At 43.2% G+C, this 26,120-nt stretch overlaps 1 protein-coding gene across 8 annotated transcripts in view; it reads left to right on the forward strand.

Annotated features, from left to right (window-relative positions):
* The window catches only part of LOC128322029 (RNA-binding protein 12-like), an 89,140-nt gene that overhangs the window by 32,246 nt on the left and 30,774 nt on the right, over positions 1-26,120 (forward strand). For all 8 annotated transcript variants that reach the window (XM_053242716.1, XM_053242710.1, XM_053242711.1 and 5 more), the window contains 2 exons: positions 21,259-21,387; positions 21,952-22,131. In XM_053242716.1, the coding sequence (XP_053098691.1) occupies positions 21,259-21,387; positions 21,952-22,131 (309 nt within the window). The remainder of the gene's footprint in view (positions 1-21,258; positions 21,388-21,951; positions 22,132-26,120) is intronic.

Genomic DNA, 26,120 nt, shown 5'->3' on the forward strand with positions numbered 1-26,120 from the left:
TTTAGATTTTTCCTTGTGAACAATCTATATTTCAGGCAGGTACTAAACAAATATTTAATTTGTTTTAATAAGCAGAATGTGAAACATCTTTAAAGGCTTAAGTATGAGAAGGGGCCATAAGTATGAATTGGAGGATTTATTCTGCTTGCAGAAGATCCTTGGCATCTCCATGGAAGATCCCTGCCTGAAATAAGGCACCCATGCTGCAGCTCTTGAGAGTGCCTGCCAGACAGTGAAATCATTACTGACTTAGATGAATCAGTGATCAGATTTGGTATAAGCCAATTTTATCTGTTGATGCAAAGCTGCCTCGTACTGAATCTGACCATTAGCCCATCTAGGTCAGTGTTATCTGCACCGATTGGCAGTGGTTCTCTAAGAGCTCAGATGGGTCTTTCACACAGAAGTACACTTGGGTTGAGTTCCCATAAATTGTCAAACCACATGACTGGTGAGTATCTAAGTATTCACTAGCTTAACCTCTACTGAATCCATGATATCACTGAGTTTGGGTGGAACTGGCTAAAGAAAGAAATTGCTTATGAGTACTCTGTCTCCATTGGTTTTGTTAATAGAAAGAGCAGCAAGTGTTTTATTTCTGACCTCTTTACTTAAATACCTCCCAGAACAAGCTGTTGGTCATGTATGTTTGAGTTTAATTATTAGAAGATTAAGAGTGAGCTCAAAAGTGTGTTGAACTTTCAACCAGGATTGTTCTTTTTCTGTCAAAAAATTTTTTGAGTGTTGGATCAGAAACCTGTATGTAAATTTCAACACTGGTAAAAAGCAACTAATTGATAGCGGCTTATTATATATACATTTTATAAGAGTTTTGTTCTGTTATAAATTCAACCAATGAACTTACATGCAATGCAAAGGTTGTTAGATTCTGACCATCTTGGAGTCTCTCTGAAAGCAGAAACATCTGGGCTACAAAGCAGTCAGTTTTTCAGGGGAAAGGTATTATATGTTAAGAACTGTTGTCTTTGCCTATACACACTTCCTATACCCATGCTCTACCTTTCTGCAAGAATATCCTGGAATTACACTGAATTGTGCGAGAGGGTATTTCATGAGAAAGAAGATAATTATGCAGAAAACCATCCAACTCAAAATGCATTTTCAGTCCTAGGACTTTAAAAAAAAAGGCATTGTGGCATAAATGTGTGGCAGCTATTCAGTTATTGTAGGTGATTCAAATAGTTTTTCTGTAGTTATGTATTCTGATGAGAAAACCTGTTTCCTCGGGATAGAGTGAAGTTTTGTCTGGGCTTTAAAATATAATTAGCTAATACACCAATTGCAGTGATTTTTGCAGCTAAGAACCTAATTGTGTGTGTGAATTCCAAGCATCTAATGATTCGTTGTTTTACGTCGCTGGCAATGAGTGACAGATTTCTTTTCCTATTCTGAGAACACTTTTGAAAAAAAATTGGTTTTGGGTTTTCTCCAGATTGAGCACTTTTCATGCTCTCACTGCAAAAGCATTTGTGGGTGGTGGGCAGGTCTAGGGGAACTGGCAAACACCATAAAGTATGTCCCTTTAGCCAGGGTAGATGCTACTGATTTAAATAATAGTTCGGATCACCAAGAAAAAAGGCCAGGTTCTTATTTTAGTTGAAGATCATATTTTTTTCTAAATGAACATGCATACTGACTGTTTGCTATAACAAACATATTGGTTTGCAACTATTAGAACCTTTGTATATAATCCAAAGCCCTTTGATCATGCAGCCTACACAATTTACAGAATTATGCCTGCTTTTAAAGACAAGTGTCAGATTTCTGTTAGGCACTCTCCTAATACATAAGAGGAGACTAAACAAGAGCATTTTCCTGAAGGCCAAGGCTGTAGTCCTCTGCATGCTTAAGTCCCAATTGAACAGTGTGGGACTTGCTTCTGAGTAAACATTTATTTATCTATCTATCTATCTATCTATCTATCTATCTATCTATCTATCTATCTATCTATCTATCACATTTAACATATTTTTATACTGCCCAAAACGTACGTCTCTGGGCGGTTTACAACAAAATAAAATCAGAAAGTAAAACATTAGTTAAAACAAAAACAAAAAAGTTTAAAACATTACAACAATTTAAAAATTTTTAAACAAGATTTTAAAACAGCATTAAAACCATTAAAACAATATTAATTAAAAGCCTGGGTGAACAGATGTGTCTTTAAAGACTTTTTAAAAGCTGTCAGAGATGGGGAGGCTCTTATTTCTAGGGAGCGCATTCCAAAGCCTCGGGGCAGTAGTGGAGAAGGCCCGTCCCTGAGTGGCCACCAGACGAGCCGGTGGCAAATGCAGACAGACCTCCCCAGATGATCTCAGTGGGCGCTGGGGTTCATGACGAAGAAGACGTCCTCTTAAATACCCAGGGCCCAACATGTACAGGGTTGGGCTGTATGTCTAGATCTTCCCATAAGTGTTACTGATATTATCTGGGCAAAATCTCAGTGAGATTAAAAGTAAATCTTTGTTCTGTTTTATTAATAGATTTATAGTAGTAATTTGAGAACTTAACATACTTCAGAGCTCCTGTAGCTGAAGGACAAAAAATAGGAGTACAGTACAAGGTCATCTCTGGGTGATTCTGGTGCAATACAGAATAGCAACTCCTGGATCCTCGTGTGGCTTTGCTAGTCTCCAATCAAATGTGAAGCCCACAATAATAAACCCAATATATGATTGTGTCATATTGCTTAATCTCAGAAGCTGGGAATGAAATGGCATATTCCCTCATGATTCTTTTTTAAAGAAACATCAGAGCTGAGAGAAGTGTAGACTATCGTGTGTCTCCAGGAAGGGCTGGGAAAGACTCTTGCCTGAAATCTTGGAGAGCCGCTGCCAGTCAGTGTAGACAATACTGAGCTAGATTGGACCAATGGTCTGACTCGAAATAAGGCAGCTTCCTATGTACTTTTAAAGACACTGGCTGACATCCAGACAGTTACTCAGTAGTTGCTCTAAAGGACTTCTTAATTTCAGTAGGACTACACAAGAGTAATTTAGTCTGGACATCCACCATTACTTTTACAAAAATGTATTTTAAACATTGTGAATCAGTATTCTATTTTTACTCACCCTGCTCACAACATTCCCTGCCATTTTGTAATACTTGAAAACAAAATTAATTCTAGGCTGGATGTTCTTTCCCCCCCCAAAGCTGGAACATAATTTAGCTGCTTTAATAAGACAAAGTAGCAAATAACTTACCTCCCACTTTTCCAGCTGCAAAATGACTCCCCTCCCATCCCCTCCCTCAGAAAACAGAAAACCTATTGTGTGGAAATAGAATGTTGTGTTCCAAACTCTAAAACTAAAATCTGTTTTACTTTATCTAGAAAGGCCCCCAAGAGCAATATATTGTTGGAATTAGAGGAATGTGGATTATTGTGCACATAGATCGAATTTGTTCAAGTTAATCTGTATTAACTTGAATCTGTAGGGTAAGGTAGTGCCAATTGGCGGTTTCCATTCCTTCTATAATAAGCGTCTGTAGTCTGAGTTAAGGAGTTAACCCTTCCCTGCTTTTGTAAGGAAGTACCTAGAGAGAATAGCATACGTCACTAGGCTGTAGTGTTCCTTGCACAAATGGAAAGATTTGCCCTGCTAGACATTTCCTCCCCACCCCCTAGTATAATGTGCCTCCAGAAACACAGCAGGGTCTAGTTTTAATGGGATTATTAACTATTTATTTTGTCAGAAGTAGGAATAATTTAGAACTCAATTGACATTTCCCCCTTCTAATTTGGGGGCTTTCAAACTGATAATTGTGAGCATCCTTAACTAGAAGCAAGGTAAATATTAAATGCTTAGTTTTCAGATTGTACATGGGAAATGACATATCTCCCCATTACACAGATTCCACGTGTACTGGCAGTCAAGTTAATAAACCTTATGTCTAACTTGCATAGGAACATAGGAAGCTGCCATATCCTGAGTCAGACCATTGGTCCATTTAACTCAGTATTGTCTACACGGACTGGTAGCAGCTTCTCCAAGGTTACAGGGCTGATGGTCTAAAATGGATGACCAAATTATATTTGATGTTTGGAATTGAAAAGTGTTATACAGTGGTCCCTTGACCTACGAACTACTCGACTTACGCTGTTTTCGAGGTACGAATGACAAAAAAGACTGGAAGTCGTTGCCGTTTTAGATGCGGCTTACTCGACCTACGAATTTTTAGATGCGGCTTCCTCGACTTACGAATGTTTTCAGACCTCCGTGGATGCGCTCTTCGACTTACGAAAATTTCGACCTCCGAACGTGCGTACGGAACGGATTAACATCGTAAGTCGAGGGACCACTGTATAAATATTCATAGTACTAGTTTTTGTTGTACCGTCGAGTCGGTGTCTACTCCTGGCGACCACAGAGCCCTGTGGCTGTCTTTGGTAGAATACAGGAGGGGTTTACCATTGCCATCTCCTGCACATTATGAGATGATGCCTTTCAGCATCTTCCTATATCGCTGCTGCCCGATATTGATGTTCCGCATAGTCTGGGAAACATTGATTGATTAAATGCCGTCAAGTCAGTATCAACTCTTAATGACTACATACCAGTGGGGATTTGAATCTGTAACCTCTGGCTTGCTAATCAAGTCATTTCCCCACTGTGCAATTAGGAATTTGGAATTAACTGTAAGACACATACAGGCAACTGAAGAAATATGCATTTGGGTTTCTCCCAGTCTTTGGTGGGAGGAGAAGCCCTGTGGGCTTCTTGAAGGCATCTGATGGGCTGCGGTGTGAAACACAGTCTGGACTAGATGGGCCTTGAGTCTGATCCAGCAGGGCTGTTGTTATGTTTTTGGATGTGGTCTCTGTGCTTTACACGAATGGGCTTTGCGCCTGCGCAGAGACCACATCGGAGCTTCCAAGCTAGAGAACTGCTTTTTGGCGGTAGCCTCGCCCCCTCGGTATATAGGCAGCTGCATGGGCTTCCCTCTCCAGTCTTTCTTTGTCCGTGATCGAAGACACATCGTGAGCTCTTCCTTGCTAGACGCTTCGCAAGTACTACATTCTCCTTCCCTCTTTTCTCCTCAATTTTTGTTCAGTACTTCTCTTCTTTAGTGTTTTTATTTCACACCACCACCACCCCCCCCCCCCCCGGATAACTCTTAGTTTCGTTTCCAGGTCGTTGTGGCCTTCGGGCCCGGCGTCCTGCAGATCCTTCGCCTCTGCTTCTCTGCATTTACCTTCTTTGGCCTATGGCAAAAACTACAAAATTTAAGCAGTGTGGTCGCTGCAAATCCAAGATCCCTTCGACTGACAGCCACAAACTCTGCCTTTTTTGCCTTGATGAGTCATATAAAGTTGGCTCTTGTATACACTGCGCGGCCTTTACCAAGCAGGCGCGCGAGAATCGGGCCTCTTGGCTTCATTCTTGTCTTTGGGAACAGTCGTTCCAACCTACGGGCCTGGACAAACTGTCCACCATGCAGGCTTCGTCCAACACCTCTCCTCCAGCCCGGGGCTTACAGCCCATTTCTGTCCCTCTGGGAGTCTTGGCAACTACCCCCAAGGTGAATGTGCCCGTCGATCCCGCGGCTTGGGCTTCAACGTTGATACCGAAGAGTTCAGTGGCAGTGTCGATCTTGATGGCGGCCTTGATTGAACCGCGTTCTGTCCAACTGTCCAAAAAGAAGAAGAGAAAGAAGGACTGTCGTGTCCCTTCTGAACCTCCAGCAAAAAAGCACAGGTCAACGCATGATACCGATCCCGAACCCTATGCACTGAAACGGTCTTAGATACCGAAGTCATTTACAACTCCAGCCCACACAATCCCATGTATGAGTCCGACCATGACTCTCAGCCTGAGGAGCTCCCTCCAGAACAACCATGCCACTGGACCAACCAGGAGTTGGAAGCTGCTCTCGATGAGCGCTATGCCAGACAAGTTGAGGAAGAGGCTGACTACTTCTACACTCATCAAGAGGTTCGCCAACTCCAACAGGCCTCCACAGCTGCGGAGCCGCCCCTTTGACGTTTGGCCTCCCCTCGCTCCTCCATACCGACCTTCTTGGCCTTGGCTCCACTCCTGAACCCACCTTCAGGATCAGCAGCTTTGCCTCCCCCTCCGCCTCCCTGGACCATGTCTCTTCTACCTCCACGGGTTCCACCCAGAAACTCGCCAGTGCAGGCAGCCACGGCTACTATTGCTCCCGACTCGAGGCCAACGCTTCGACTCCGGATTCGACCCCTTCAACCTGTGGTATTGACCGACTCGTTGGACTCGTCTTCAAAGAGGGCCTCGAATCCTCCTTATCCGATCAGATATCTCTGGGCTCTTCGCCCCCTTCTTTATTGCTGGACCTGAGACCCAGCTCCTTGTCAGAGGACTTCTGTGTTGTCAGAGGACTTTGTCTCACGTATGGCAGCTTCCCTTGGAGTCCAACTGGCTCAAGGAGACAAATCCGAGCCTGACCCTCTTTTTCAGTTAATCGAAGAGGACGCCCTCCCGTTGGTATTGTTACCGTTGAACCCGTCTATTCTTAAAGTGGCCAATACCTGTTGGATCAAACCGTCCTCTCTTCCACAGACTTCTAAACGGCTAGACTCTTTTTACAAGGTTCATGCCTCCACAGAGCAGGACGATTCCTTCTTGAAACAGCATCCTTCTACGGATTCAATTGTCGTCGAATCCTCCCTTTCCAAATTCAGGGGCTATACCTCTTCCACCCCACCTGACAAGGAGGGAAAGAAATTAGACAGTTTGGAAGAAGATTATACTCAGTTGCTTCTTTATTGACCAGAATCACAAACTACCAGGCATACTATGCCAAGTATCAATCCTTTCTTTGGGACCATGTTGCTCCTTTCTTAGACCACCTTCCGGAAGAATAACAGGCCCCGGCTAAGGTCTTCCTTCCTCACAGCTATCACCTCGGCCAGACAGGCCAGTGAACTCAGGGCTCTTAGAGTTGGCCCTCCTTACCTCACCTTCCACAAGGAAAAGGCTGTCCTGCTGCCGGACATTGCCTTTCTTCCTAAAGTAGTCACTTCATTCCACCGCTCCCAACCCATCTCCTTACCTGCATTCTTCGCTGAGCCGACAATGGCGGCCGAACGCCACCACACCTTAGACGTCCGAAGGGTGCTTGCCTTTTACGTTGACCGCACCTCTGCCTTTTGGACCTCCAATTCTCTCTTTGTGCTCCACTCTGGCCCTAACAAGGGCAAACAAGCCTCTGCACAGACTATATCCAGATGGGTGGTCCGCGCCATCTCCCTGGCATACCAGATCACCAAAAAGCCTCCTCCGCCCTCTCTTAAAGCACATTCGACGAGGGCAGTTGAGACATCTACTGCCTTTGACAGATCCATTCCTCTAGATGTCATCTAAGCACTCCTTCATACACCATTACGCCCTGGATGTCCAAGCCAAAAAAGACACGACGTTTGGCAGGGCGGTGCTACAATCCATCTTTGCCTGATCCTGCCTCCAGGTGAGCAGGGCACGGGTGCAGCTTGCTATGCGCCCATTCGTGTAAAGCACAGAGACCACATTGAAGAACGACAGGTTGCTTACCTGTAACTTGGGTTCTTCTAGTGGTCATCTGTGCTCTTACACGCCCACCCATCTTCCCCTCTTCTCATGTCTTTTCTGCTAGTCTCTTTCAGATTTGCGGACTCAGAAGACTGGAAGCCCGCGTAGCCGCCTATATACCGAGGGAGCACGGCTCCCGCCAAAAAGCAGTTCTCTGGCTTGGAAGCTCTGATGTGGTCTCTGCACAGGCGCAAAGCCCATTCATGTAAGAGCACAGATGACCACTAGAAGAACCCAAGTTACAGGTAAGCAACCTGTTGTTCTTGGTCTGACATACGTTGGTTAACAAGTGTGTTCTAACATGCATTTCCTACAAAAAGCCAAAGAACCAAATGAAATATGTATGTCTTTAATCCTGTCTCAAAATGAAATTAGCAGCATATCCACTGAATAATGACATACTAAAGAAGTCCAATGAGGAGCCCTCTCTTTGTATTACCTGGAATTTCTAATCCTCCAGCCAAGTGGAGTTGCTCTGATGTGGTGTTTATGACGTTTCTTCTTGTGCTTCATTTTGGCAATTGTGATTATGCTAGGATGCTTTCACTGTGGCTCAGTGGGATTTGGAGAAGTGCTACAAGGGTGGCCAGTTTTGACCCAAGACCAGGGGATATAATGATCAAGACATGGCCTTCAAAGCACGAGTCACCCTCTTTCATTGGGTTACAATTTCTCCAAGGGCTTTATATTGCTACGTATCTTAGGAACCTGAACCATATACCCAATGTCCTGACCTGGGAATATGGTTGCCAGATGTGCAAGAATACTCATACATGCATGTGAATCATATGGAGACATTTGAAGTGAAACCTTTTGAACTCTTGTGCACAAAATATAGAAGATTCAGGAATGCTCAAAACAGGATAACCTGGACACAGTGATAGTTTGTAATGTGGCCAGCAAGTCTCAGGTAAACATTTGAGTAGAATTGTGAGCTGGACAGCTGGAGAGACGTTGGGTTTTCTCTGCTTTATTGCCGTGCTTGCCCCTTGAAGGATGACTTGTAAAGCTTGAATATCTCATTGTGGCATGAGCACTTATAATAGGGGAATTTGTGAGGTAAGGGTTTCTTGTGTTAGCTTATTTAGATGAATTGTGGGCTGTTTCCCTGACTACCACTGGGAAAATAGTGGTTGGTTTGTCTTTTAAGTGGGCAGAAAAGGGGAAATCCTGGCTTCCTGTAAATTAGGTTAGCTGTGTGGGACAGTAGACATTGGGATCCTTGAGAAGGGAAATTTTTGGAGGAACATGGCAGCTGTGCTCCTCCAAGGCACTTTTTGTAGGCAAAGTAGCTGCCATATTAGAGAAAACAGGTGCATGAGGATAATAAGCATGGAATCTTCTCCCTTCCACCTCCTCAGTGCAAGAGTTCTGAATTATAATGAAGCACTTAGAAGCTCTGAAACTAGAATAATCTAGCAGTATTGCTTTAAGGCTGCTGTACAGGGAATGACTGACTGTTCTTGAGTCTAATACAAAGGCTCTTTCCTCATGTTGTCTCTTGGGTTTAAACCATTTGGATATGTCTGTAATCCAGGCCTCCTCTGATGTCTCCTCTGTAACTTTCCCCATGGGTAATGTATGTTGTTTTCCATGAGGGACATCTTGGAGGTGCCCTTTTGTGGGTCTCCTTTCAGTTTGTAAGTCTGGCCTGAAAATTCCGCTCTTCCCAGTAGTTTATGACCTCCCTCAGCAGTGGAGGCGAAGGGTGAGGAGTGAACTCTTAAGGAGGCTCTGACTCCCTGCTTTTAGATTATTCCTGTACTATCTTTTCCATATTTATGCACAGGCCTATGAGATGCTAAGTTTTTCTTTTTCTTTTGGGAGCAAACTGCCTAGTTCAGGGAGACAGAACAGTATCTTCAGTACCAACAATAGGAACATAGGAAACTGCCTTCTACTGAGTCAGACCATTTGGTCCATCTAGCTCAGTATTGTCCACACAGACTGACAGCAGCTTCTCCGAGGGTGCAGGCAGGAGTCTCTCAGCCCTATCTGGAGATGCCAGGGAGGAACCTCAGATGCTCTTCCCAGAGTGGCCCCACCCCCTAAAGGGAATATCTTACAGTGCTCACATGTAGTCTCCCATACAAATGCAAACCAGGGTGGACCTTGCTTAGCAAAGGGGACAATTGATGCTTGCTACCACAAGACAAGCTCTCCTCTCGTAGACCAGTTTTCATTCCCTTGGGGACAGTTTATCTAGAAATTGCCACCCAGGCAGTATAATTAGCCTCTGGGTGCAATATTTCCTGTCTGGTTCATGTAGCAATTAGGCAAAGCCCTGAGCCTCCAGCCTTTGTGGAAAGATAATGAATGAAATATTTGGTGGTGGTTTTTCTCTTGATTCATCCAGTCTAAAATGGCTGCTTTCACAGCACCTTAGTCAAGGGACATATTGGATGAAACATGCTGTGGGAAAACTGAGGGTAAGGATTCAGTAAAAAAAGTTTTTTCCCTGTGGCCCATTTGGTTGGCTTGCCAAACATTCTCAGATGTGGTGAGGTGGACTTGCACATCATACTCTACAATAAGCTTGGGAAGCAACTGGTCTAGGCCACCACCTCTTGATATCCACTAATGGATTTAGTGGGTGAAAGGGGGTGCTTGAGCCTGTTGTTCTAGCAGAGTTTGTATCAGGACCTACATATCTTCCTGCTGATACTGCAGCCAGACTGGGACTTCCTTGACTCTCCTTATAATCTCCCAGGAGCATGAGATACTTATTTTCTCCACTAAATGGCTATGAGAGCAAAACAAAGGCAAAGTACAATGGAGTAGGAAAGACCCTTATATCCTAAAGGATGGGAGGCTGGCCACAAGTAGATAACTGTACAAAATAAAACACCCCTGGGCCTCACTGATCTTTGCCAGAGGATGTTTGAGTGAGAGGTCCGTGCCTGCCTTATTTCCCCTGCTTTAGCCAGGTGGACACAGACATGAGGAGGAGACACTGTACATGCTGTGTTGCCTCAACTCTTTGCCTTCCTCAGTGCTGTCCTCTGCTTCCTTAATCCTACTACCCTGCCTGGTTTATGCTTCCCACCTATCCATCTTGTAGCTGCTGCCCCTCAGTATCTTATGTCCCCCTACTGCCTAAAAAATCTCAGCCATGTAGTTTCCAGACTGAGCCTGCAGTGGTGAGAGCCTTCCCACCACACAATTGTGGAGCAATGCTCTTCTAAAGTAACATATACTTATTTGTGAGTGGATTGGTTTAAAAAAAAATTAGGTAGAACAGCTATTCATGGTAGAACAGTTAGTTACATAGGTGGCTGTCATATACCGAGTCAGACCATAGGTCCATCTAGCTCAGTATTGTTTACACTGACTGGCAACGGCTTCTCCAAGATTGCAGGCAGGAATCTCTCTCAGTCCCATCTTGGAGATGCCTGGGAGGGAACTTGGAACCTAGATGCTATTCCCAGAGCGGCTCCATCCCCTAAGGGGAATATCTTACAGTGCTCATACTTCTAGTCTATCTTTCATATGCAACCAGGGCAGACCCTGCTATGTAAGGGGACAATTCATGCTTGCTACCACAAGACCAGCTCTCCTCTTGAACAGTTGAATATTTTGAGTAACAGTGCGGTCTGCTTAAGAAGGTGTGCCTTAATTCATGGTGTCTTGCTTCAGGCTTCTGAACTCCTATTGACAATCTCTGATGTTTATATATGTATGTCCCAAATTGGTATATTTCTGTGTTGCATTGTGCTTGTGGCGTTAAGCTTCTGACATGAGTGGATGAACTAGTATAATGACGCAGAATGCTCATGAACTTTCTGTTTTATAGCTACTTCTCTCATAAACATAAATAAATCTTATGTAGATTTAACTAAAGGTTTATTCAGAAACAATTCCATTTTCTCCTTCTCCTTGCCCTCCTTCTTCCTCTCTGACTCCTCCCCGCTCTCCACAATCTCTACAGGATCCCCACTGGGATTCAACAACACAACATAAAAGATTACTAGACAGAATGCAACACATCCATCCCCTTTATAACAACCAGAATTGAATTAATTTAAAATTCAGTGACAGTCTTGAAGTCTTTTAGGTGGTCTCCTGTTGCACACAATTCTAATTCTTGGGGTCTCTGTCACAGAAACTGTTAGTGAGGTTTGTTCTGGTACAGAGGATTGTTCATCACTTTCATCAGCCTCTTCTGTAAGGACAAAATTAGACAAAATCAAATTGCTCTCTAGTTCCTCTCTTGAGATCAGGCTCTCTTCCCTCTTGACTCATATTATTCATGCTGGAAAGTCTCGAACTGTTCCATTTCGTTCCATCATCCAATATGACAGAATCTCCTCAGATTTCTATAATTGGTTTTGGTCCAGAATATCGGGAACAGCCCTTTCTTACTTCATAAGGCAGCCATACTCTAACGAAGTCCTCCACCTGGAATGTTTGCTGTTTTGCACTCTGTTTCTGATCCACATATAATTAGTATTTTTGTCGCTTCTCCTACCCTATCACAAATCTTATCATCCTCAGAGTGAGAAGGAATGGAAAGCCCTATCAGTTGTTGCTATTGGTTACATTTGGTGGTAGCTTTGTAAGCACTCCAGAAGCAAAGGCAACTGTAACTTCCCTGTCACTTTGTTGCTGGGTCAGTACAGCAACCAAACCATATTCAGAAGCATCAGTGGTTACAATAGTATGCCTGTTGGTGTCAAAAGAATTGGCTTCAGGGGTTCAGCAATGGTTGATTTCATACTCTGAAAACTAGCCTTGCAGGATGCATCCCAGTTAAATGCTACATTCTTTTTTAAATGAAGACTCAATGGAGCAACTTTTGAGGCAAATTTAGAGTAATACTCAGAGTGCCAAAAATGAGTGAAGTTCATCCTCGTTGTGTGGCTCTGGTGCTTCCTGAATAGCTTTCACCAAGTCTCTTTTGCAATGTACGCCACTCTGAGATATTGTTTGTCCCAAGTATGTCACTGAGTGTGTGCAGAACTGACATTTCTCTGAAGAGGAAGTAAGTCTGTGTTGTTGGAGTTTTCTTAAGTTCTGCACCATGCTCCTCAATGGTTTTGCCATAAACTAAAATGTCATCCTGAAAGTAAGTGATGCCATCCATAATCCCCCCAAAAATTGCATGCATCATTCATTGAAATACCGAAGCTGCAGAGGCTAATCCAAATGGCAGTCTTTGGTATTGAAAAAGACCCTCTGGGATAATGAAGACTGTGTATTTCCCAGAACCTCTTGAGCAGAGGATTATAAGGACAAAGACAATTCCAAAGTTGTGAACACTGAGGCCTCTTTCAGAGTAAGCAGCATTTCATTGATATTGAGCAATGGATGACAATCCACTATCATGTTGGAATTTACATCTCTTAAATATACGCACATTCAAAGTGTATTGTCTGATTTTGGCACAAGAACAATGGGAAAGACCCATCTGATGAATCAACAGGTTCTGTGATGTCAGCATGCTTTAGACTTGAGAGCTCCTCTCTAAGGCGTTGGTGCAATGCTATGGGCATATTCCTCACTTTGGTATTGCATTTTCCTTCATCTACATTTTATATTTGAGGTGTACGGCAGTGCCAAGAGTATCAGCAAAAACATCCGAGACATCAGCGATCATATAAGCATATGGATACTCTATCATCTGTAGTATGAGTTCCGAGCTATTTGGGTCTAACACAATCCGTAAATCTTTCTGATGTTTCCAGCCCAATATTGAGACTCCTTTTTGTGACACATACACTTACCTTTCTGCAGTATGTCCTTTGTATTCCAGTACAGCAGTGGAGTATCAATTTATGGCAATAGGGGAACCTCCATATCCCCATGGGTGGGTGTCTGAAGGCTGCAAGTGCAGATCTGATGTAGTGAGGAGTTACTTGTAAAGCATGAGGGAAATGATAGTGTACAGAGAACCAGAATCAGCCAGCAACCACACTTCATTAAGTTTAACTTGACAAAGCGGAGAAGCAGGTTCTGAGTCTGTCACGCTTAAAATGCTGTCAGGAAGCGGTTCATCTGCCTCATCCTTATCCTATGGTGAATCAGTAATGGAGTAGACAGCAGACTTGCAAACCTTAGCAAAGTATCCCCTTTTCCTGCACCTGTTGCAGTGACCACCTGTGCAGGACAGTGAGCAAAATTGTCTTTGTGGGCAGATCCTCCACATCAGTAGCATTGGTAGCTCCTCCTTTTTTGTGCTGTCACTTTCTGGGGCAGTGTCATATGAGAAGACTGGGTTTGGAAGGATTTAGACAGAACAGTCTAGATTTCAGGAGGTTGGTTTCAGGATACCAAATGAAGCATTTAGGCAGAGTGAAGAGCATTTTCCACCCTCCTAGCCATGCTAAGTTTCTGCTCCAATAGCAGATTTTCATGAATTCTGGAGCAATTTGTTTTCATAATAATCTGATACCTGATCAGTAAAGTTGGCAAACTCACAGGTTACATTTAAGGCATGCATTGCTGTGATATACTGATTGATAGATTCACCAGGTTGTTGGGATCTAGAATAGAATTTGTAACAGTCAGCAATCATATTCAAAGTAGGGTTGAAATTATCATCTAAGGCTTGAAGAGCAGCTTCATGAGAATTGACATCCCCTTATATATTATCTGGCCTTCAGGGCCCAGGTAGTGTAGCAATAAAGCCTGCTTTGCTGGAGTAAAATCCACGGGTCTGTATGGTGAGGAGGTAATTACAGAAATAGGACCTCCATTGTTTCTAAGGAAGAACAGGTTCTCTTGGGGTGGACAAGAAAAAAAGTGGTGGTGGGATATGAGCCATGCTGCGGTGGGCTTTCAGTGAAAAACAGTCCAGGAGTGATAAGGGAGGAAATACCTTCAGGGGTTGTGCAGGTCAGGAAGCTGGAGAAACAATCAGCAGCAGCAATAGTAGAAAGCAGTTCAGGAATGTAGGCCCACTAATGCAGTGAACTGAGGTTGAAGGAACATTCACAAGCTTTGATGGCTCACACACTTAGCTGGTTCAAAATCTTATCACTAAGTGTTCTATAGCTGCTTCCCTCATAGACCAAAGAAATCTTATGTAGTTTTAACTAAGGGTTTATTCAGCATCAACCTCATTTTCTCCTCCCTTTTCCCTTCTGACTCCACCTCCCTACACTCCCTGCAGCATCCCCACTGGGACAAACTTCTCAACACAACATACAAGATTACTAGCTAGAATACAACACCTTCCAGCTGTTCAGGTAAAAAAAAAAACCCTCAGTAACAAATCACACTGTTCAGTCAGCTTCTGTGGAGGAACGGAAAGTTGCTGGTTTGACTGGGATTAAAACCACAAGTCTCTGTGAAGCCATGCTGAGAATTTGGAAGAGGTCCCAAGAGGTTGGGAAGCAAGGTGATTCATGGAAGAATGCAGCGTGGGAAATGAATGAAAGAGCCTACCTAAGGGGAAGGGTAGGTGAAGGAGGTTTGATTAAAATAGGGCAAGAGTGGGCTAATGGGAGGGAATAAAGGCCCCACAGCACTTAATTGCTATGGATGGGAGGGGGCAGGACAGTAGTGCTTTGGATGCCGCCCAAGAGTCTTTCAGCAAATAGGCAATAGGCTGATAAATTGGAACCCAAGGAAATTATGGGGGTGAAGAATAGCGTTGAAGAAAAAGAAGCCAACGAGAAAGGAACAAACCTTACAGGAGAAACATTGCTTTGTTTGCAAGAGGGAAGTGAGGGGGCCAGGGAAGTTTCAAGGAGCAGGGCCTATAGATCAGGAATCCAATGTAGCATTGGACTGCTAGTTTGAAATCCAGACTGATGAGGCTGCTGTGACTTAAAGAATTGTGTATATAGCTTCTACTGTTTGTAGCATTGTGCAGGCAACAGGGTGATTTGTAGTGCTGAATTCGTGGGTGATGGGGGTGGTTCCCCCTCAGCTGAAGGAGGCAGTCATCAGGCCTCTCCTTAAAAAAAGCCCTCATTGGACCCAGATGATCTGAATAACCTCTGACCAGTTTCTAATCTCCCCTTCTTGGGCAAGGTGTTGGAGATCGTGGTGGCATCTCAGCTCCAGGCTTCTCTGGATGCATCTGATTACTTGGATCCTTTCCAGTCTGGCTTCCAGCCTGGATATAAGGATGGAAACTGCCCTGGTGGATGACCTACGCTGGGAGATAGGCAGAGGGAGTGTGACTCTGTTGATTCTCCTGGACCTCTCAGCTGCTTTCGATACTGTTGACCATGGTATCCTTCTGGGATGTCTCTCTGGGTTGGGACTTGGGGGCACAGTTATACAGTAGCTCCACTCCTACCTTGGGGGTTGTACTCAGAAGGTGATGCTGGGGGATGCTTGTTCCACCCCTTGGCCTTTGGCCTATGGGGTGCCACAGGGATCTATTCTGTCCCCCATGCTGTTTAACAGCTACGTGAAACCTCTGGGAGAGGTCATCTGTAGGTATGGACTGCAGTGCTATCAGTATGCTGATGACACCCAGCTCTATTATCTTTTAAATCAGCAGATACTAGGGAGGCAGTGGATGCTCTGAACCATGGTTTGGAGGCTGTTCTGGACTGGATGGGGGCAAACAAGCTGAAACTTAATCCAGATAAGACGGAAGTGCTCTGGGTTGATAAAACTGATTATCTGAGTAGTGAGGTAAATCTGGTCTTGGACGGGGTCACACTCCCTCTGAAAGACAAAGACCGCAACTTGGAGGTGCTTCTGGACCCAACACTGACCTTGGAGGCACAGGTGGCAGTGGTGTGCAGAAGTGCCTCTTACCAGCTACGGCTGGTGCGCCAGCTGCAACCCTACTTGGAGAAGTCGGACCTGACCTCAGTTACTCATGCTTTGGTAATGTTCAGATTAGACTACTGCAATGTGCTCTACGTGTGGCTGCCCTTGAAGATGGTTCGGAATGCTGCTGCAATGATGCTCGTTGGTACGAATCACTTCATGAGTATTACACCCATCCTGCATCAGTTTCATTGGCTACCAGTCTGCTTCCAGGCTAGATTCAAGGTGCTGGTATTGACCTAAAGCCTTACACGGCTTGGGGCCAGGGTACCTGTTGGTCCACATTCACCCATATGAACCTGCCAGGGCCCTCCGCTCGTCATCTCAGACCCTACTCATGGCCATGCAACTAACAGAGATCCCATTGGCAGGGACTAGAGACAGGGCCTTTTCGGTTGTGGCCCATCGGCTTTGAAACACCCTCCCTGAAGAGCTTTGCAATGCTTCCTCTCTCATTGTTTTTAAGAAATAACTAAAACATACCTTTTTAAAGAGGCTTTTAAATGTTTCACCTGTTGTGTATATCTGGTAGGTTCTTTAGTTTTTAGTTTTTATAATTCTTAGTTTTTAGCTTTAAGATTTTAATTTGGAATTTTAAAAGTGAATTTTGATTTTGGTTTTAGCTTGGATTTTTAACTTGTTTACTTTGGATAATTCTATTAGTCTGGTTTTATAATGTAACTCTTTTATAAATGTTGTGAGGTATAAATGGCTTACATAAATAAATAAGTTCACACTGATTTAAAACATCTAGCCAACACATTGACTGTAGGGTTCTAGTACTTCATTGTTTGCAAGCATCTTTTATATTGTTTTCCAGGGGTGAGGGATGAGAGAGAGAGTTGGGCGGAGGGAGGTCTATGTTTAGTTTTACTGGTAACTGCATTCTAGATTTCCAGCTATTTCATGTTTCATAATGCAAATTCCTCTGCATTGTGTTAGTACAATATGTCAATATGTCAATATATCCATCCAGGCTCTCTTATGTAAACTGGCTGGTGTTCAAACTGACAGTTCACATTAGGATCATATGTCTGTCATTTCATTGTGTTGTAAGTCTGACTCAGTAGGGTGACTCATTGGGTGAAATCTTCTTTTGTTGAAATTAACCACTATTTAAGTGTGAATGTGTGCATTCAAAATGTGGCTTAGTTTCATATGTCATGTTAGTGATCCTTCAAATGCTGCTTTTGATTATCACTAATGTGACATCTGATCTGACCTATTGTGTAGCTGTTTGTGGTATTGTACAGCTGTTTGTGGTGCCTCACTGAATTTGGTGCTGAGGTTGTGTTCTCCTGACTGAAGTATCTGTGTGTTTCTGTGACTGAAGTATGTTTTTCTACAGAAGTTTTCTACAGAAAATTCTACAGAACCTGTGTTTCTGTGACTGAAGTATGTTTTTCAAAAAGGGAGATTGAAGGATACTTTTGCTTTGAGATTGTTTTGTGCATTCATAAATTTATCATAAATGCTCGTAATGTCATGAGGTTGGATTAGAATAATTTTTCTTTAATAGTTCACATTTGCAAGATGGGGGATACAAATACAACAAATATTTATATACTGTTTTTCAACAAAAGTGGTATGGGGAACAAAACCTCTCTCTCTAAAGATAATTGATTAAGTAAGATTTTAGTACTTTGTGCTTGCATAAGGGGAGGGTGTGTCCCCTTCCCTCTCCTGACCTTAATGCACCCTGAAAATATGTCCCCGAGAGTTGGGGCCATCCTAAGAACATGATCCTGCTGGATCATATGATCCTGCTGGATCATGCCCAAGGCCAATCTAGTCCAGCATCCTGTTTCACACAGTGGCCCACCAGATGCTGCTGGAAGCCACAGGCAGGAGTTGAGGGCATGCCCCCTCTCCTGCTGTTACTCCCCTGCAACTGGTAATTAAGGCATCCTGCCTTTGAGGCTGGAGGTGGCCTTTAGCCCTCTAACTAGTAGCCAATGATAGACCTCTCCTCCATGAAGTTATCCAGACCCTTCTTAAAGCCATCCAGGTTGTTGGCTGTCACCACTTCTTGTGCATGTGGAATTCTCTGCCACTTCTTGTGGCAGAGAATTCCACATGCGTGGACTTATGCGTGGATTATGCATTTTGTGAAAAAGTACTTCTGTTTGTTGGTCCTAGATTTCCCGGCAATCAATTTCATGGGATGACCGCTGGTTCTAGTGTTATGGGAGAGGAAGAAGAATTTCTCTCTATCCACTTTCTCCACACCATGCATGATTTTATAGATCTCTATCATGTCTCCCTGCAGTCATCTTTTTTCTAAACTAAAAAGCCCCAGGTGTTGTAGTCTTGCCTCATAAGAAAGGTGCTCTAGGCCCCTGATTGCCCTCCTCTGCACCATTCCCAGTTCTACAATGTCCTTTTTTAGATGTGGTGACCAGAACGGTATGCAGTACTCCAAGTGTGGTTGCACCATAGTCTTGTATAAGGGCATTATAATATTAGCTGTTTTATTTTCCATCCTCTTCCTAATGATCCCTAGCATGGAATTGGCCTTTTTCACAGCTGCCACACATTGAGTTGACACTTCCAACGAGCTGTCCACCACAATCCCAAGATCTCTCTCCTGGTCAGTCACTGAAAGCTCAGATCCCATCAGTGTATATTTGAAGTTGGGGTTTTTCATCCCAACATGCATCACCTTACACTTGCCAACACTGAACCGCATTTGCCACTTTGGCGCCCACTCACCCAGTTTGGAGAGATCCTTTTGGAGCTCTTCACAATCTTCAGGGACATATTTTGGAAGGGGTATCAGAAAGAAGACTGGATTGGCAAAAATCACCCTTTCCCTTTTGTGCAAGTAGAAAGTACTCACACAAGCACGTTATGGATTGTGAACTTATGTATTTTATGGATTTATTAACTGCAGGGCTAACATCTAAGGATGCTTTCACCAAATCCTCCTATATACAGGTGAAACTCGGAAAATTAGAATATCGTGCAAAAGTCCATTAATTTCAGTAATGCAAATTAAAAGGTGAAACTGATATGAGACAGACGCATTACATGCAAAGCGAGATAAGTCAAGCCTTAATTTGTTATAATTGTGATGATCATGGCGTACAGCTCATGAAAACCCCAAATCCACAATCCCAGAGAATTAGAATATTACATGGAACCAAGAAGACAAGGATTGTAGAACAGAACAATATCGGACCTCTGAAAAGTATACAGTGTACTGTGCTTGATTGGCCAGCAAACTCGCCTGACCTGACCCCATAGAGAATCTATGGGGCATTGCCAAGAGAAGGATGAGAGACATGAGACCAAACAATGCAGAAGAGCTGAAGGCCGCTAATGAAGCATCCTGGTCTTCCATAACACCTCATCAGTGCCACAGGCTGATAGCATCCATGCCACGCCGCATTGAGGCAGTAATTGCTGCAAAAGGGGCCCAAACCAAGTACTGAATACATATGCATGCTTATACTTTTCAGAGGTCCGATATTGTTCTATTCTACAATCCTTGTCACCAGGGGCTATATGAGCCCCTGGTGGCACAGTGGTAAAACTGCCACCCCTGTAACCAGAAGGTTACAAGTTCGATCCTGACCAGGGGCTCAAGGTTGACTCAGCCTTCCATCCTTCCGAGGTCGGTAAAATGAGTACCCAGAATGTTGGGGGCAATATGCTAAATCATTGTAAACCGCTTAGAGAGCTCCGGCTATAAAGCTGTATATAAATGTAAGTGCTATTGCTATTGCTATTCTTGGTTCCATGTAATATTCTAATTTTCTGGGATTGTGGATTTGGGGTTTTCATGAGCTGTACGCCATGATCATCACAATTATAACAAATTAAGGCTTGACTTATCTCGCTTTGCATGTAATGCGTCTGTCTCATATATCAGTTTCACCTTTTAATTTGCATTACTGAAATTAATGGACTTTTGCACGATATTCTAATTTTCCGAGTTTCACCTGTATTTGCCAACTTCAATTTGTTTAAGTGTTGAGAAGAGGCACTTGTTCTGACACTCTCATGAAGTGCTGGTATTATGAAAATCTCTAGGTGGGGAGCACAAAATTCCTGGGGTGGAGATTATATGGGTAGGGGATGGGGTAAGTAACCATGCTTCAGGTTCACACTAACACCATGAGCACTTTAGGAGCATCCAACCAGGCCACATTTGTATAATAGAGTTCTGTGTGTCAATCAGCACTTCTATATGGAGTATTAGAAAGGACCATTGCCATCTGCACGGTCATCTGGGTCCCAGTTCCTTCTGTATAGGTCTTGTATGCCTTTTGAAATACTTAACATTAAAAAGGAAAACCAATTACCTTTTTCTTCTGAAAGCTTGCAAGTTTTATAAGCTTCCTTTTTACCTAGCAATTCTGACTACTTTTTCCCTTTTCAAGTACTAAATTGCAAAAAAACTCACAAAAAAGGCATTTATCAGAGGATAGGGGCCTTTGACTAAACTTGCATACAAAGCACTTTGTGTGGGAATTAACTTTAAATCCACATGTAGATTATCCTATTTCATTTGTCCTTGTGTGCTATGCTGTACATTTATTCAGCAAGATTATACATATGATTGCTTTATGTGGTAATCTACCTACAGTTTTCATGATAATTCTTGCTAGAAGTGGTTTTGAGATATAAAATGTTTCTATATGAACCGCCTTATCACTGTAGCATTGAGGAGGTTTAATAGCTTAGCCAAACCTTCAGGCCATTTGGCCCACTCTAGAGGTATCAAATACTCTTTACTGAAGCAAGGATCTCTTGAGCATTATTTTTAAATTCTGTATCTTGCTACGTGACCTTTTAATGCCCTTTAGGGGTGTATAGTGGTCCTAAACCTACCTCTAGTGTAGTTTGCATATACTGTACGAAGTGTTCTGAAGATCAGGCCTAATTCCATCTGCATAATTTTATCATTTTTAGCACACAAAACATGATTCAATGAATATTCTTTATCTGCTTCTAGATGGCTCACTGCGTGACCAAGGTGGAACTGTCCATATCCTGTGACAATCTCATTGATAAGGATGTTGGCTCAAAATCTGATCCGCTGTGTGTCTTGCTCCAAAACGTTGGTGGAGACCAATGGACTGAAGTAAGGAATAGCAAGTAGTTTAATTCTACCTTATAACTATAGATTAGAGTGATGTGTGTTTGTGAACTTGCTCCTTGTTGATGCTTACCTAATGTGCATCATTACAAAGTGTTGCTTTCATATGTTTTGTTAGGTAGGAGTAAACTATCCACACTGATTGAGTGGTTTAAATGTTAACATATGTTCTTAACATTATATATTTATATAATATATTTCATTATATGAATAGGGTCTTTCTTCTTAGGTATATTAGAAGTGTCATTTGGAGTTTGCTTTTATGATGTATTATGGACATTTCAATACTCTTTTTCACACACCCCCATAATTAAGTCAAGCCTACTATCACCATTTTAAGAGCTTTAAAAAAAAATTGAGTCTATACTAATCTGCCATAAAGCCAATACAGCAAATACATGGGGCACATTCAGGAATCGTAACATTTCTAAGTTCCATTGGTTAAGCATGTGCTTAAATCCCTCCCAATGAAATCAGTGTGACTTGGAAGTGCTCAACCACAGCTGGATCATGTCTTCTCTCATTTTTCTTTCTTTCTTGTTTCTACAGTTGGATCGAACAGAGAAAATAAAGAACTGCCAGAATCCTCAGTTTTCAAAGAAGTTGCTGATAGATTATTACTTTGAAAAAGTGCAGAAACTGAAATTTGGTGTATACGACATTGATAACAAATCATACGACTTAAATGATGATGACTATCTTGGAGGGGCTGAGTGCACCTTGGGACAGGTACTGGAAAACAAAAATAGCTATATTCTAGTAATGAAGTAAAGGTTCACTGTACAAATTTTATTTTTAGCAGCACAAATGAAAGGAGCCACTAAAGTGCCAGAAATTGTAAGAGTGTTCTCTTATTCCCACCTTTATGCTATAAGTAAATGTTATGAGTTATGTGTGGGTAGGGAGACACAGAAGGGGCAAAGAGTATATCTGGATTGTGATCTGGTAACATCCATAAAAGTGGGTTCTGCACCTGCACAGAACACTTAGGGTAGAAATCGTTAGCTCCTCATGGCACTGATCAACCGCCCACTACGGGCCTGCTCATATCAGTGGTTTGGTGCTGCACAGTTCAGTTTCTGACTGCCAGTGCTCTCGGTTCTTCGGTGATCTAGACTTCTCAGAAAGCATTTTATTATTGGATATTTGGCTTGACTCTGATTGGATTGGACATTGTTATGGACTACCCTTTGGAAAGTTAAGTAGTGCTTATTTGTGTTGACTCGAACTGTTTGGATTATTTTTTGTCTATCGGACGACTGTACCTCCGCTAAGTGATTGGAAAGTGTATGACCATGGACTATTTGACTTGATGCTTGGGATGTCCTTTACAAACCCCAAACCTAGAGGGGAAAAAAACTTTAAGAGGTGATTAGATCTCTGTTTTTATATTTTAGCTTAATATTTTAATTGTGTGATTTTTGTAGTCTTGTTTTAATTTTTCTGTGTGTATGTGAACTGCCGGGATTGTTTTTAATGAAAGGCAATATATAAATTTAACAATAAATAAAATAAAATAATACACAACACAACACCTTTAAGAGGTGCATGTGCTGCGGAGGGAAACACCCTTCAACAGATGGCCATGAGCGTTGTCTCCTGTGTCTAGGAGAAGGGCATAACGCTGTTGCGTGCTCCGTATGCAGCTCGTTCTCTAGGCAAACTTTGAAAAATAGAGCTGCACGTTTAAGGGTGGCTTTGCTGGAGGAAGCTCTGGCTCCAGGGACTTCTGAAGTCTCCGGGATTGATGCCCACAGTATCATAATTGGCATCAGGGACTGCAATGCAAACTCTATCTAAATCCCTTATGCCTGGGTCTTTGACATCAAAGGGCTCGCCATTTAAAGAGCCGCAAATGCCTGAGAGTTGTTCATCTTGCCACCAAGAGGAAAGGAAGCAGAGGCGAGAGGATAAGTTGGGCTCTCCACCCCCTAAAAAATACAGGGAGAAGAGTCATTGAAAAGAGGGAAGTCTGTCAGCACCCAGCACTATGACCCCTTTCCTGTCTGGCTTAAAATGTTTGGCGAACCCGTCGCCATTACAATGCCTGGCGAACCCATCGCCATCAAAGTCGATGTCTGAGCAGGGAAGGACTCCTATTTTATCTGACACTGCGCCTCAATGTTGAGCAATATCTCTGTCACCGGCACCTACACCATGACAATCACCATCAACGCCGAGGATTCTGATGTCTGTGTCAATGTCGAAGTGGGAGCACCAATCACCTGTAGTGTTTGATGCCAGTGACAACACCGAGTCTGTTTTTGATCCTGAAACAGCCCAGAATATCCTTTCGATGCTGGAATTGGGGGAGAGCACTCCTTCGGCATTGATGTTGCGAGGTTTCTTGTGCCACGGTCTCAGTGTCCAAGAGGAAGATTTGGGGGAAGTACCAAAAAGTCCATCTATGACCCTGTTTTAGTCGAGGGTGTCATTGGCAAGCCTGTTACCCATGGGAGGATGGGTTGACATGTCTACAAATTCTAATCCAGTTCATCCCAATGATTATGCAGAGTTTAAGAAGTAGAAGGCACATAAGATGCAAATGGAACTAGTACAGGCTGCAACGCAAATTACACCCCTAAGGTTTGTTACTGGAACTCAGATTCAAGCTGTGACTCAGATGACACCTCCTAGGATTGTGATTCAGGATACAGTACAGACTGAGACTCAAATGTCACCCCTGAGGGTGGTGAATCAAGTTGCTGCAGTGCAAACCTCTATTCCAGGACCTGTTGAACAACAGACTATAAGAGTGTCCCATCTGATTCAGGATGCAAGTGTGCAGACAGCTCTCCAGTTGTTGACTCCGAAGCGACAGTGAAAGACTTCAGTGTCAACACAGACATGTACAGAACGTGATAAAAAAGGTCAGCGTGTACGGGAGGTACACAAACGTCATCTCAAATGACATCCAAGTCTGCTGCAGGCTCTCAAGCCAGTAAGGGTGTTGGTTCTGGTTCCCGCTTATCTTCTTTGGGGAAGCCTGGTGCACATTCTGCAGATCCTGCATCCTCAGAGGACAACTACAAATCTGACTCCTCGGACACAGAATCAACGGGTTGTAACTCACACCCTAACGATGCTGATCTGACTGACAGAGGCTCTTAAATCTCTGACGGAGGAAATGAAATCTTATCTCCAAATTGCTGAGATGGCGGATGTGCTTGGTCTCGATTGGAAACAAAAATTTAGTAATCGGGACGATCCTGTTTACAATTTCATGAAGAAAACGAATGTGACTCAACCTATGTACTTACTGATGCTTCCTGTGATAACAAAGGTGGCTAAGATAACTTGGCACGTACTGCACACACCCACTCCAACTTCTAAGAAACCTGATATCCTGTACAGAAAACAAAAGAGAATGGTTACTTCTTAAACATCCTACCCTGAATTACTTAGTTATTGACTGTGCATCCTCGTCGAAGGGGTCACAGCTGAGCATGCCAGCTGACAAGGAAGGGAGGAAACTGGATATTCTAGGATGTAAGACATATGCTACGGCATGCCTGGCGATTAAGATCACAATCTATATGGCATGTTTGTCTAAGTACACACATTCTTTGTGGGACTGTCTCTATCAGGAGAAAGATAATGTGTCACCAGAGGAGTTCCAAAAGAAATTTACTGAAGTGTTTTCTAAAATGAATGTCAGCAACAAGGCAACAGTTGAGTAATGATAAGCATTTAGTGGAAACAGAATCGTGCTCATTAGCATCTGCAGTTTTGCTATGAAGACATGCTTGGCTGCATTAACCAACTTGCAGCTGGATATGAAAGAAAAGATTGAGGCCCTGCCATTTGATGGCAAGGGTCTGTTCTGTGATGACACTGATTCCACTATGAAAAAGTGGAAAAAATCTAAGTACACGGCAAAGAGCTTTACATTCACAGCAGCTACCTTGACTGCTTCAAGATACCAGCCTTAAGGCCATAGGCTGAACACATACCGCCAGAGTGACCAGAAGGAATTCCGCAAACCCTTCCAGAGAGATAATTTTTAAAACATACAACCGGAAGGGGAAAAAACAACCAGGGAGCATGCAATAAGGCTCCACAGCAACAAAAACAACATATTGGATTGCTCTGTAAGCTGACATGTATTACTATCTTTGGGGAAAACAACACTCTTTCTCTTAGCAATGACGACCCCGTCATCGTTGATGTCGCTACCATCTACAACAAACATCAATGCCAGACACAACATCAGACTGGCAAGTCACCAGATAACATCAGACTATCCGGTTTTCCAGATAGTCCAGACTAGTTACACAGTAGAGTTCAAGGCACTGCAGGAGTAGGAGTGTAATACACACCACCAATGATGGCTTTGCTGGAAAGGTGGAAACACTGCTTGGGAAACAGATGGTCTCTGCAGTACAGTGGATATACAGACACGGGGGATTCTACTCTTGGTCCCCAAACGGGACGGGGGCATTCGCCCAATAATGGACCTGTGGTGGCTAAACTTGTATGTCGATGTGAGAAGGTTCCAAATGATTACATAGAAAGCTATCCTGCTTCTTCTACACAGGGAGCAATGGGTTCGTCACTGGATCTCAAGGATGCATATTTTCACATTGACATACAGGAAAGTTGCAGGAAATATCTAAGATTCACTGTGGGCAAGAGCATTCATCAGTGCAACGTGCTACCCTTGGGTCTGGCAACAGCGCCAAGAGTATTTACCAAATGCATGGCAGTAGTGGTAGCAC

The sequence above is a fragment of the Hemicordylus capensis genome, chromosome 4 (assembly GCF_027244095.1).
Source record: "Hemicordylus capensis ecotype Gifberg chromosome 4, rHemCap1.1.pri, whole genome shotgun sequence".
Lineage (NCBI taxonomy): Eukaryota > Metazoa > Chordata > Lepidosauria > Squamata > Cordylidae > Hemicordylus > Hemicordylus capensis.